Source organism: Aptenodytes forsteri, unplaced genomic scaffold (genome assembly GCF_000699145.1).
Source record: "Aptenodytes forsteri isolate BGI_AS27 unplaced genomic scaffold, ASM69914v1 Scaffold94, whole genome shotgun sequence".
NCBI classification, from domain to species: domain Eukaryota; kingdom Metazoa; phylum Chordata; class Aves; order Sphenisciformes; family Spheniscidae; genus Aptenodytes; species Aptenodytes forsteri.
In genome coordinates, this window is record NW_008795017.1 from 4426772 (window position 1) to 4441097 (window position 14326).

Below are 14326 nucleotides of genomic sequence, written 5' to 3' on the forward strand. Positions count from 1 at the left end.
TTTGGCCAGTTGGGGTCAGCTGTCCTGGCTGTGCCCCCTCCCAGCTTCTTGGGCACCTCCAGCCTTCTCAGTCGGTAGAGCATGGGAAACTAAAAAGTCCTTGGCTAGTGTAGGCATTACCTAGCAACAACTAAAACATCGGTGAGTTATCAACTTTGTTCTCATCCTAAATCCAAAACACTGTACCAGCTACTAGAAAGGAAACTAACTCTATCCCTACCGAAACCAGGGCAATTATCATGAAAGGCTGGCTTTAAAAATCAGTTATTTGCACAAGGGCAACATACCTTAAACCCATGTAACTCCTGCATCCTGTTGTTCATTTTGAGTATTGTTACTCTAGTATATCTCAGTCAATCATTTAATCGTACCTTCAGGGCTTCTGTAGCTGCAGAGCATAGAAATATTTTAAAATGCAAATTTAGACTTTTTTGTTGGATTCTATCATATTATGGAAGATCACAAATAGAGGATGCTGGAAGAAACTTTTAGGTAGTCAGGATTCTGAAGGGAAGAATTTGATATCAGTAATGCATGTTTACTAAGAGGAAAATAATACTTGAAGTATTTTGAGGAATTAAAAATATGGAAAATGCAATCATTGAAGAATGTTAGAATCAATTTGAGATGAATCTGTCTGATACCAAGAAAATTTTCCTGAAAGCTTTTGGCTGTGTTGTATAGCCATTACTTCAGCAAAAATTTATAATTATTAAAAAGGGGAATGGCTTTTTTTTGAAGACTCATTTCTACATTTGGCAGGGGGAAACTGGAAAACTTTAGGCTCTTCCATAAAAACTTGAATAATTCTTTGACTTTCACTGGATTTGTCTGATGAAAATCTATAGAAAGGAGAACTTGCATTTCCACACACTTCTAGTTCCTGGCTTAAATAGTTCTTTGGGGACCACAGAACTTTCTAACTTCTTGTTTTAGGAGAAATGTAAGCAGTGAATGTAAATTCTAGATGAAATTAATCTCAACTCCAGGTGGGAATAGTGTGGGCAGACGTGCTGCAGCTCAGGCTTCCAATGTATCTGTTAAGTGGGATTCCAGATACTTCATTCAGCGCCAATCCTAAATATTGACTGCCAGTTTTTAAAACTATGTAGGCAAAGACTCAGAACTAAATGGAAAAGACAAATTAGGTCACCCCCTCCGTTTCCATGCCAGGTACATTTGTCTCTGCTTTTGACAGTGCTTTGTCAGGTCATCTTAAGGCCATGCCATTACTGGAAAGGCGTACACGTATTTTCCTCTATATATCAACTGAAATACTAATGGTCTTAAGAGGTCTGTATGAAAACGATTTAATGTTCTCCCAAAAGGAGTTGATGCATAGAGCTTGAATCCAGAACGATGAAGAACTTACTTCTGCTGAATTACACTTCTGAAAGTAAAGTGATCTTACTGTTGCAGAAGGGGACTCTCCCTTTCCTGTCAAGAAAACAACTGCTGAATGTTAAAACACACCTAGGTTGCAGTGAGTCATACTGTGGACTTTGGAATGACTGATTATACTTGAAATAGTCGAGAAGTCTTAATACCAATTTACTAGACGATTAAAACAGGCAGTCATTTGTGAGTAGAAGCCTTATTGAAAGGTCTGAGCCTACACCAGTCGTCTGTGCTGTCAAAGACTTTGGAACATTTAATGTGTTTAAATTAGTGTTTAACAGTTATATTAAGGGAGTATATTGGTCTGAGCTGCCTCACCAACTTGTTAGCTTTACTTTTTGACTGCAGTTAGGGTGGAAACCTTTTCCCTGTATGCTGCTTGTAGGTGGTTTTTCTCATATTGGAGCTGGATGGACCTTCAGAAATACTTGAGACGAATTTTTCCAAGTATTTTGCACACTGCAGTCCTGGCTGAATTTATGTAGTGTCACACACTTATCATAGCGTGCCTGTTAGATGCAAGCTGCTCATCTTCTAGATGGGACTGACATTGAATCCATGTTCAGGGTGGTGAGTTAACTTGCTAAAAAAAAAAGTGGTGTTGACATGCATTCTGTGCATGTGCATTATTTTTAAGGAACCTTGTCTCAAAATAGGTTTATTTCGAAACAAGTTTCTTCACTTGCATGTGACCATTTGGTTCTGTAGGGTTTGGCCAATAAGTGTATGCTGTTATAGGCAAGCACAATGTTAAATAATCAGTTACTTGCTGTCACCCATGTAACATCTGTTCTGGTAGCTAGCTTCAATACTCCTTAAAAAAAAAAATCAAAAGCACTTAAAAGCTCAAAGTAGGGAACATTTAGTGTCGGCTCAGGAAGGGAAGGAACACCTAGGAAACAGTAATAAAACTCAATCTAGTCTCTGTAAGACCTGTGAAAATCATTACCCTGTGGAATGGTAGCACCTCCTCTGCTGGCAGGTCTGACGAGCACTTGGACAGCAGAGAACTTCTGAGCAGTTGATTTGAAGTTCAAGCTGGTGGTCTTTTTTTTTTTTTATATATCATTGAACTTTTTCCATCATGGGGTGAGGAGAATATAAAATTTTTTTATATGATATACATTGATACTGATTAGTTTGTTCTTGTATCAGAAAAGAGTAATACTATTGGATTTTCTTTTCTCTAGATGTTTTTTGTGTCATATGAATTAAAGACCAGCAGAGGATTTTTTCTTAAACTACTAAAACTTGCAAATACAAATTATTTCCCACAAACTGTTATAATGTTTGCTTTTAAAGAATAGCATTTAAAATCATATGCCCAGAAGATGAAGATGGTGTTGGAATAAGGTGTTTTAAACAAACTGAAGTAAGATATATGGGCCTTAGGCTCCAGAATACTGCTGAAACAGTCTGACTTGAAAATCAAACTTTATACGGACTTTATTCACAAAACTCTATGCCAGCTATTTGGAACATTGGCACACTCCTCCTTGCTAAAGATCATGCAGCAACTTAACCAGTTTATATTTATGGGAGCAAACTTTTGGAGAGCACTGCTGCTTATGATGGTTGCTTTTACATTGACTTTTTTTCCTTCTGGTGGAGCAAAAGTAACAATATACTATATACTAAGTTGGTGAGAAATGCAAATGGCAATGTAGATCAGTCTTTTAATAGCATAACATTGAATAACTTGGTGCTGGTGATGTGACCCAAACATGTCATAGGTGTTGACGTCTGAGTGATGGTAGCATTGTAAATATTTTGAGTTACTTCAGTTTACCACATTGAGAACTTCTGGCGGTACCTAGGCACATGATATCTTTAGCTTGCTTTGAAAATTGACCTTAAACTACTTGTGATCAGTAGATAATCTCTGGAGCTGACCCGGTTCATGTTCATCCTCTGGTATTGAACAGATAAGTGTGAAGAATATATCTACTAGCTGATGGTATTGGAATATATGCAGAGACTTACATATTTGCTTTTCTTATTGAAGTACAATTCTAAATGGCACAAGTGCTGAAGGCAGCTCAAAGGTGAATTTGGTATTCAAGATTTTTTTTTTTTTTTAATTCATCTTTGCTATCAGTATTCTTTATAGCTGAATATGTGGGAAGAGAGAACAGCACAGATCAGATAGTGGTGGTATTTTTCTGCCACTTGAACCTACCACATAGTTAAATTGTACAGAAAGTATTTAGCGTGCACTGTGGTTAACTTGATGTCCCAATCAGGCTAGCCTTTTAAAATAGGCTTAGATGAGGGGACGTCAGTATGACTTTCTGTTTTGATGTCAGCTTTTAAAAGAAGGGGTTGTCCTGAAAACAGGTAACAAAGCGTATGTGGAGTGGGACTGGTACATGAATTGTAGGGGTTGTGTGCATGGTGTATGTAAGCAGATGCTGGCTGGATGCATACACAACAAATAATTATGAAGGAGCTGTGTCTTCAGGGAGCTTCTTTGTCTCTATCAGGCACTTCAAGTGAAGATACAGCTGGCATATTCCTTCAACTGCTTGCTTTTCATACAGCTGAAATAATGGGGAAGTGATGAGAGCAGATGAATTAAACTTAATATTTCTGGCTCACGTTAATTGCAATGGTCTGATACTACAACCACATGTTCCTGCTTAAGCAGAGGGGAAAAGAGACTAAGAAAGGACAGTTATTCAGTTGGGAAAGAACAAAAGTAGAGCTGGAGAAAGATCCAAAAAGGCAATTGAAATGTAACTTTCTCTTGGCATGTAAAGGAATAAGTCTGCCAATGGAGAGAAAAATAAAAAAAATAAATTTCAGCTTTAAAAGGGGAAGAAGTGGATTGCTGCCAGGCTCCTAGCCTGCTCCCCATGCCTCCTTCAGGCAGCTGCGGATCTGCTCCAGGGACCGGTAGCCCTTTGTTCCTGGCGTCTCTTTAGTAGATAAGCCTGCCTTCTGTAAGAGGGGAAAAGAATATCATATATGAGAATATGATGCTATTGGGACAACAAGGTAGAAATAAATTGAGATGGATGAGTAACACTAATGAGAAGTGGGGTGGGAAATCCTGTCACACTACAGGAGGACCAGCGCACCACTTGAGAATAATGTATCGTTATGGGGGAAGTAGCAGATACCAACCACGAACTGTCAAAGTGCAAACCTATTCTAATGCAACCGCAGCAGGACACGAAGGATCTGGCTTGAGGACAGAGTTTTGATTCCTGCGTCTTCGTACTGCTCGTGGTTCTGAGAGTCACCCACCAACAGGGCAGGCCAGTGGCCAGCAGCTCGAACATCATGTGGCTTTTTATGGCAGCGTCTGAGGCATGTTTCACTTTGCAGAGCATGTAATTGCTGGTTGTTCAGGTCTTGGTTTAGAAGGTGGTAAGAAGGGTTGCAGTTCTTAATGATGATGGCAACTGTATTTTGATACATAACTTTCTCTGACAAAAAAAAAAAAAGGTGATGGGCATGTTTGCTGTATGTGAACATGGATGGCAGTCTACTGTATTGGCTGACCATCACAGAATCATACCTGTGGCAGTGCCTGTCTCTCTTTAGGTAAAATTTATCATAATAGATTTTGAGGTTGGCTGAGGTCTGCTTCATTGTTCAGGCTGCCTGTATTAATGTTACTTACTATCAACTGATGTTTAAAATAAGGACTCCTGGCTGATTGCTGTCTGATGGAAAGGTAGAAAAGCCCAAGTGGGGAAAGATAAAGAAAAGATGTAGGAAATCTTGAGTTTTCCTGGTTATTGCTGACTCACAAGAGTGTAAAGTAAATCATTTAGCTTACTGTGCTGTCTGCTCTCACTGCCCTGCCAACATTTTGTCCGTTAGAGGGAGGGTAAGATGCCTTCCAAGAAATGATGATGATGTCCTGAGATGAATGGCTCGCTAAGTGTACCAAATACGTTATTGATTTGAAAGACAATGTCTGGATAGATAAATAATTAGCTTTACTCAAAGTCTGTTTGTATTCTGTTCTATCCTACATGATTCATAAATGAGATCTTGTTCCATTTAAGGCTATTAAAAAAACTAAAACTGGATACGTAAAGTCCAGAATGAGGATGTTCCACCCTGGCTGACAGAGACACAGATCTCTCCCAGTTGTGAAAAATCTGTGCTGTGGTAAGGATTAGGAGGCCCTCGAGATGAACTGGGAGTGGGAGCTGCTGACTGGGCAGCTCAGCTCCTCCAACTGAGGAGTGCCTAGGAAATAAAGCAGTGTACGTAACCCACTCTTTGCTGTCTGAAAAACTACAGTTCACTCCCCGCATCCGCTTTTTTCTCTGAGTTTCTCAGAAATCTGCACAGAACCACTGGTTTTCAAACCTGCATAGTGGAGGCAGCACTTTCAGGATGCACTGACACACAGCGCTACATGCTTGCGGTAGGGCTGGGCCCATGGCAAAATCCTTTTGTGCTCCTGGAAGAGGTGTGTGGCCTACCCCATCTGAAAAAAAAAAGTGGGCATTAATGCTCTAGGGGATGTAGATTTGAGTCTCAGCCTAAATTAGACATGCTAAAGCTCTCCTGTAAACATTATTTAGTGTACACTAGATTCCGGGGTGTGAGTATTGTTAAGTCATAACCAAGCCGCATCAGTTATGCACAGTGCTCTACTGCTAGAGCTACCTCCAAGACAGAATTTTATAATAAGATCAGTAATATTTTTTGTGTGTTAAGTTTACAATAAATCCTTAGGTTTTGGAAGGCATAAAAGAAAAATGCCTGTTTGTTCCCTTGTTGATGTAGTTGCAACATCTTGAAAAATTTTATTTCAGCATTTAAAAGAAAAATCAAAGATATAGTTTTGTCAAATACCTGGTTTAAAATCCCATACAACATATCTTTCTTGGTTGTCTGGTCAGTGCTCCTTAGACTATGTCGTAGTTTTTCACATATAATTCTGAGTACATGGATAAATCGCATCTCTGCTGCTTAATGCAGTCCCAACCTTAGGATGGCCTTTAGAGGCTGGTAGTTACTCTTTGATCATGACTGATTTGAGGAACATTTCTAAATGTAGGTGTATTACGTGTCAACCTTCATCGTTCTGGGCAGTTTCTTGTAAAATCAAACTTCTGTGTTACACTTGAGGTTATTGAATTGTCATCTCTGAGACTTTGAAACTGGTTTGTGTAGCGTTGCGCTTTTATGGCTGGTGTTGATACCCAGCATAGGAGAAAAGCGTCGGGAAAACATCAAGCCAAAATGTGTTTTTCTCACTGCAGAAACCTGTAGGGTGGGAATAACTCATTCTAATATGGGAATGACTCATGCAAAATAACAGTATTAATATGGGGTTGTATTACCCATCTGCCTACTATGTCTTAACTCTTGTTTTGAAACATACCTAAGGTTTTGCTGCTTTTTCCATAACACCAGTGAGGTGTATGCTTGCTCAAGCCCTTGCATACTTCACTGTGTTAAACTGTTATACAAATTCCCCACTTATCCTGATGACATACTAGCCAGTGTCCAGTCTTTGGCAGTGGTTTTCTAGCCTTACAGAAAGTCCTAAAAATGTCTGTTTCTGATTTGGTAAGTGGAAGGGTATGTCAGGCTCGGTATCATCTTACCCTCCTGCTGTTTTCTCTAGGGTGGTAATAAGAGCACTTGTAACTCTTTACTGTTTCTTAATGCCCTGGTGGGAGGATCCCTGAAGGGAGCTTGTCTGTGGAGCTATATGCAATATCACATCCATGGTAAGCACACTGTGTGGATGCAAAAATGTTTTTTTTCACCCAGTTGGAAGTACCCTACTACAAGTGTTCATTTAAAATAATTGCCAGCACCTCAAATGGATGTGGAATGAGTAAACACTTTCAGCTGGATTGCTCTGCTACCGTTGATTATTAAAGGAAGTAATAATGGTATGGTGGTATGCATAGGGAGTAGGTTTGTGTCTAAAATTATCTTGTTTTGATTGTAGTGCTACAGTTGCTAGTTAAAATGCTCAGGGTTTTTGCCCTGAAAGCTTAGAGTTCCTTAAACATTTTCTTTGTAGCTGCTTCATGAATTTGGATACATGTTCCTGTAACAAAAATCTTACTTAACTAGCCACAGTTTGCAAGCTTTGTGGAAACTTTCTGCTGCTTTTATGACCCGTTTATTTTCCAAGTCACTGAATGCAGATCTTTATCACTTAAATTCTTATTGTAAAGTTGCTCTGAGTATTGTGGGGTTTCCTTGAGTCTATTGGAACTTATTCGCATCTTTTGTTAACTCCAGAGAACACGGGTCGGTTGTGGTAATGAGTTGGGTAAAATCACCGGGGCTGAGGGACAAGGAGGTCAGCCAGAAGCTGCTCTCCTCCTTGTCAGTTCTCTGAAGTACCCCCTTTGCTGGGGGAAAATCCTGTACCTCTTCTGTCCTTCGCCTTCACCCCTATCTTGGAAGGGCTAAGAGGCCTTGCAGCCTTGGAGAGAGACTTACCTCCTTTTGCTGGAGGCTTGTAAACCTTTCCCTGTCCCTCTGGTTATCAGGTAGGAGACCTGCGAGCAAGGGGAGTGACGTTAGCAGCTCAGGGTGTGCTGGAGAGCACTGTATAGCTCTTCCCATTCCCGGGAGAGGGAGGGCGGACATGAAGGATGCCTCCCTGCTGCGCTGGAGCGGGTGTTACTTTACAGCCTTGCAAAGAGCTGGTATGGTTTGGTGAGGCTGGCTACCGACTAGACGGGTTCGAATCCTTGGCTCTCTCTGGTAGGTGGGCTGGAGATTCCTTATCACAAGTCTAATGAACACAATTTATACAAAAAATGGCAGAGTTGTTTTTCTTATTTTTTTCCTGTGAAGTGGAAATAAGTTCTTCTTTATAAATAGCTTTGAAACTTTCTGCATAGTGTTTCATTTTTCCAGTAAAAGCTTACTCATTTGCAACAACGTTTTTGAAGTGAGAAGTACATATCGTGAAACTAAACTTGGTCCTGAAACTATATGCGAGTAAACCTTTTCTTGTTACTTTTTCTGCAGTCTGATCAGATGGCTGACTGATCAACTTAATGTAGTCTCTAGCTTTGTGCCTTTACACAGCTTGTTTAAATAAGTGTGCATCTATCTAAAATGCCTTTAAAACTCCTTTTTCCCTTGTAGCAAACATTTGAGTCCATCCAAACTTTCTGGAGAGAAGAAAAATAGGTTGAACTTAGTTGAAATGGTGTATGTAATATGTCAATGTCTTTTTGTTGTTGTTGTTTCAGGAGCTGTTGGACAAATATTTAATAGCTAATGCAACTAATCCAGAGAGCAAGGTATTCTACCTGAAGATGAAGGGAGACTACTTCCGATACCTTGCTGAAGTTGCCTGTGGTGATGACAGAAAACGTAAGTACCTTGTGGTCTTTGGGTCTTTAATAGCTAACAAACTTCTGTTTTGGGCCATGGGCGAGGGAACAGTAAATGAGGTACACGTGCCAGTATCTTACTCTGAATTCACATGAGTTAGCTGAGTGGGAACAACTATGTTTCAGTTGGGAATCTCCAGTGTTCATACAGATGGAGAGTAAAATTCTGAATAGACCTTAAGCATAGAATGCCAGGGAATTTTAGCTGGTGTTCCTGTCATCTACCCTAAATTTCTGGATGGTTGTTTGACAATGCTTATTCAGAGCTTCTGGAAAACAAGTTAGGTGAAGGTCTGCTAACATATTTAATGTTGTTTGTTTGTATTTCTTTACAAAAATAAAGTTAGTGAGGAAGACACCAAACAGATTTCTGCAACATTTTTTACTCCATGATGAAGTCCTGTTGATCTGTAAGTTTTAACCATTTCAGTGTGAAGCAGACTTCATTGTAGTCACCGAAGTTTATAAAGAAGCAACAAAATTACTAGGTCAGTACACTATCCAAAGAAGTGTGAGCTGCGCTCTGAAATGTTGATGTTCACGGGGATAATACTGTCCCTGTAATTTTAGTTTGCCCTTTTGGATCCAGCAGAAAAGGCCTGGAAAAATTCACAGCTGGTACTGTCACTTGATACTGGGCATCCTGAGAATGTAGAACATTCCTAGAAGTTAGAACATGTACATAGGTGGTTGTAAGTACCTCAGGAAGCTCTTCTGGGGAGGATTTTAACTCTCTATTCAGAGGATGTATTGAATTAAGTATTAGAACTGTCTTGCAAGGTGCCCAGATACTGTTCTGATGTTAAAAACTCTTGGTAAGGCATAAGCTAGTGATACATTTCTACATAACAAACTAAAATTAGTCCTGGAGTGATGCCGTGACACAGAAAGGAGATGGGCTGTTGAGGCAGGCAGAGCGCTGAAGTGACTGTCCCTTTGGGTCGGGCATGGTAGGCATCTGACAGTGTTGGCTAGTTTAAACCGATTGAATTGCAAAGTGGGAGGACAGAGCTGATTGTCGCTTAAATAAAGGCTTTGTTAGTCTCCTTGTATTGTAAGAGCATTTAAGTTGAAAGATGAAAATATACAAAATGGAGTCAAAGTCTTTGCATTAATGAGTTGCATTCAGAAATTCTTAACCCTTCGCCTGATTCGAATGACAACAGCAGGTCCAAGTGTAACCAAGACAATTTGTCTTTGGCTTTCACAAAGATAATCTGATCTATATTTTGTCTTGAGCAACATTTACAAATCTGTGGGCTTGTCTGAGCAGAGAAATACCAGCTTATCTTGGCTAAAAAGAGTGCATTTAAAGTGATATGCGTGCTGATATGGGTGCTTACTGTAGAAGAGGGACTGATTGATAACCTTATTAGCAGACCTTGGTGCTGGGAAGTTACAGCTTATGTGTATCACCATGCATACATTTTGTGCTTGACTTCTTGCAAACTTCTGGGAGTTTTACTTGAAGCTTTTCTGATGTTCCATCTCTGCGCATCTGTTTATTTTCTCAGCTTCAAATATATTTTACGTACTTATAAGCTAATTTATTTCCTGCATTTGCTAGGTTTTTTGCCTTTTTTTTACCTGTTCTCAACAAATTAATAGTCCATTAGCCCTCATGACAGTGTGAATACTGAAAAAGCCAAGTCTGTGTTGCGACTTTTTTGAATACTTAGCAGATTTCACTTACCAAACTTTTTTTCCAGCACTTTCTGGAGCAGTTATGGTATTAGCTCCCTCAGAGAGCTGTATTCTGAGCTCTGACAACAGCCCTTCTTTTCCTGCAGTCTGCTTCCATTCTGCAGGCACGTTTAGGGCAGCTGTTGGCCCTTTGGTTTCTTATCGGAAGAGAATCTGGAACAGACTACATGTAGCACTCTTAAAGTACTCATTCTGGCCTGGTAACCTCATTTCTCTGTGGTATTTCTCCCAGTTATTTTGGGCACGACCTTTGTGGTTTTTTATCTTGACCTGTCTACACCCAATTTTTGGAGGCAGACTTTCAGTTTTTCAGGACTATGCAGTACATGCCTTCCAGACTTCCTCAAGAAGAAGTAGGGCCGTACAGACTAGTAGCTGCCTTTACTCTGCACACCCGACCCACACGAGCATGTCCATCCTGTGCAAGGAATAAAGCAGGAATTCTCTAGAAAAAACAATGCACAATTTTTTTTTTTTGTACCTAAAGTATCAAAGGCCATTGAGGTAATATAGTCATCTTGCATGTTTGTATTTATTAACTTCTGTGTGTTTATCTGTCTCTTGAATACCTTTGCTCTGTAGTAGCTTAATTTGCTCCCTGTGTTTTGTCAGTGTGGCAGCTGTAGTTAAAATGGGTTTAAAATCACTACCTTGATTAAAGTAAGTGCCGTGTTTTGCTAAGCGGGCTTAAATGGAGGACTGTTCAGTCTCCTACTAATGGAGTAGTTTAAATAGTCATATCTTTAAAAAAAAAAACAAAAAACAAACCACCTTAATGTTTCTCATTCTTTTAACAGAAACAATAGAAAACTCACAGGGAGCTTATCAGGAGGCATTTGATATCAGCAAGAAGGAGATGCAGCCAACACATCCAATTCGCTTGGGTCTAGCTCTTAACTTCTCTGTATTTTATTATGAGATTCTCAACAATCCTGAGCTTGCCTGCACACTGGCAAAGACAGTAAGTTACTTTTTTCTTCTGTATGCCTGCAGGGACAGTAGAAGAAAGTTTATGCTTAAAATAATATGAATTATTATTTCCTAGAGTTTATGCAGGAAATGATCCTATTTAATGTGTCTGGTTTCCAAGCTCATTGTTAGTGGGATTAAAGGGGTACAAGCAGGCTGTATTTACAATATGACTTAAATTTTCAGCAACACGGCAAGCTTTTATTATGCCTTTATTACGCTTCTGTTTCAAATAGAGCAATTCAGGTCATTAACTTCTAATGTTGCTTTTTTTTTTAAGCTACCTTTACTGATAGGTTTAGCTTCTGGTTGTTAAATGATCAGTTAATAGAAAAACTAAAGATGTTTTAATTATTCTAGGCGTTTGATGAGGCTATTGCAGAACTTGATACACTGAACGAAGACTCATACAAAGACAGTACTCTCATCATGCAGTTGCTTAGAGACAACCTAACAGTAAGTTGCCTTTTTATGTGCTATCTGGTTCTGTAACCATGTATTTGCTTAGTTAGACTGAATTCGTGATGAAACAAACCCCTTACTTTGCTCTAGCGCAAAACACAGCATCAATTCAGGCTATTTTCCGTACTATACCTTTTCATAACTTAGTTTGAATGTAGTGTAAGTCGGTGTCAGCAACTTCATGCTGTGTAATCTAGAATAACAGCTTGGATAGCTCACGTTCTTCATTGTTTGCTGGCCTTTTCAGTGGAGGGGGAGAAGGTGCATTCAGCTAACTTAACGTACAAGGTAGGACAAGGAGTCAAAAAATAGGAGTCCATGATCTGTCAGGGATTCTTACTCAACCTTTTTGATGACTACCTCAGAAACAAAACTTCTTTCCTGTTATACATCCAGTGCAGCTTGCTTTATTCATTTTCCTGATTTTGATTTAACAGAAAAGATCCGGAATTTCAATGTATTAAGAATAAAATCAGTTGATGTTTGAGTATGTATTATAATGATTAACCATTTAAGAAAAGTGCCTAATGGAACCACTAGGTTCTATTAAAATACGTAACTAAGGCAATTTTTTAGGGAATATCCTCTCTGGATATTCACTGCATTTAAAATGACAGCAACATTTATTATTATGCAATACTCCTTCAGTAGAAATGTCTTTTATTAGCACTATAAAATGCTTAGCTTCAATAACCAAAATGGTAATCTTCACTTTCAGGATTCAGACCGCTGCTTTTGAAAGCGATGTTACTCATGAAGCTACCATTCAGACTGGTTGAATGATGCAGGATCCATGACGTAGCTCACTATTAAGCACAAAAGTCTGGACCTGTTTAGAACACTGTCTGCTCTGCTTCTAATACCTGAGGTGCAGAGCTAGTTGTGCCCCGTGCACGGGGAACTATTTCCAATTACCTCTCTCTGAGCAAGTACTGGAAGCCAGGGTTGTACAGCTGCAGCGCATTGGTACTTTGTAGACATCCTTAAGTCTAATTCAGTCTCATTTCTATACAGTCAATAGTTGTCCCTTTTTGGAAGTAAAGCTGCGCTTCTGAAAGCTGACGCTGTTTTTCTTTTCCTTCTAGTTATGGACATCAGACAGTGCAGGAGAAGAATGTGATGCTGCAGAAGGTGCAGAAAACTAAACTGCACGTGGGGCGTCATTCTCCCTTTCCTTCTCAAGAAACCTTTTTACACGTCTCCATTCCTTATAGCTCCACTTGGATTTCCTATAGCAAAGAAAACCCATCCATGTGTATGGAAATCAATTTATAGTCTTTTCACACTGCAGCTTTGGGAAAACTCCATTCCTTGATTTGTGTTTGTCCTGGCCTTCCTGGTGTGCGGTTACTGCTGTAGAAAAGTATTAATAGCTTCATTTCATATAAACATAAGTAACTTCCAAACACTTATGTAGAGGACTAAAGTGTACCTGGTATTTAAAAACAAATCTGAACCAGTTCCTGCCAGTTGACTGTGTTTTGTATTACAGTAAGATATGAAAATGTAGTTAATTGCAACTAAAGAGTGTTCCACATAGCTTTTAATTCTCCACATTCCCTTCTTATTCTGCAGAGTTTCCTTTCCATAATTGACTTTCACATGCTACTGTGTATTCTTTTCAGTAGGAATATGGAAGTTTCGGGCCAGATCAAGTTGAGCATTTCTAGTTTGGAAAATGACAAATTGAGTTGCTTCCTGTATCATGTAATACAGAAGCTTGTGTGTTCGAAAACAGGGGCTTCTCTTAATCTTCGGTTGCTGCTGTTTAAGTTGATATCCCTTCCCAATAAAAGTTCACTTACACTCCTGCCTTTGTAGTTCTGGTATTCACTTTACTATGTATTAGAAGCAGCATGTTACTGCCGGAGTACAGGCAATGCTTTTTGGCAGACTAAAGTGCATGTCATTTCTTAATACACTGGAATGGGAAAACCAATTGAAGTTCACATGTCCAAGTATAAAATTTAGTACTTTTCCATGCAGGTTTGTGCACATGTGAGAAGGTGTCAAGTTTGTCCAGTGATTGTTATTTAGAGAGTTTGGACCACTATTGTGTGTTGCTAATCATTGATTGTAGTCCCAAAAAAGCCTTGTGAAAATGTTATGCCCTCTGTAACAGCCAAGTAATATTAAATAAAATTACATTTTATAAACCACTTACTGTTGACTTGTAACAATTCCATGTAATCGCTTAAGGGCTAAACTTAAATGTAAGTATCTTGTGCTAGAAGTGTCTTTCTCAAATCTAGTGCATACTTTTAAAAAGTCTGCTCTTAAATGAACTCATTTCATATTTGAACAATGTGCATTTTATGAAAATATTCTGGATAACTTTTCATGGTTAACCTGACATGTGGACTTCTTAATAACTAAATCTACTTGAGCTAATGGCTTCACCTTAATAATGGCCTAAGAAAAAATAGCCAATCTCTTGATATTCTTCCATG

General features: G+C 39.2%; 1 protein-coding gene across 1 annotated transcript in view; it reads left to right on the forward strand.

Moving 5' to 3' along the window:
• The window catches only part of YWHAQ (tyrosine 3-monooxygenase/tryptophan 5-monooxygenase activation protein theta), a 22645-nt gene extending 8610 nt beyond the window's left edge, over window positions 1–14035 (forward strand). Inside the window, exons 2-5 of the mRNA XM_009275585.1 lie at window positions 8598–8721; window positions 11243–11406; window positions 11775–11870; window positions 12962–14035. Coding sequence (XP_009273860.1) covers window positions 8598–8721; window positions 11243–11406; window positions 11775–11870; window positions 12962–13021 — 444 coding nt within the window. The 3' untranslated portion in view covers window positions 13022–14035. The remainder of the gene's footprint in view (window positions 1–8597; window positions 8722–11242; window positions 11407–11774; window positions 11871–12961) is intronic.
• The last annotated feature ends 291 nt before the right edge of the window (window positions 14036–14326 follow it).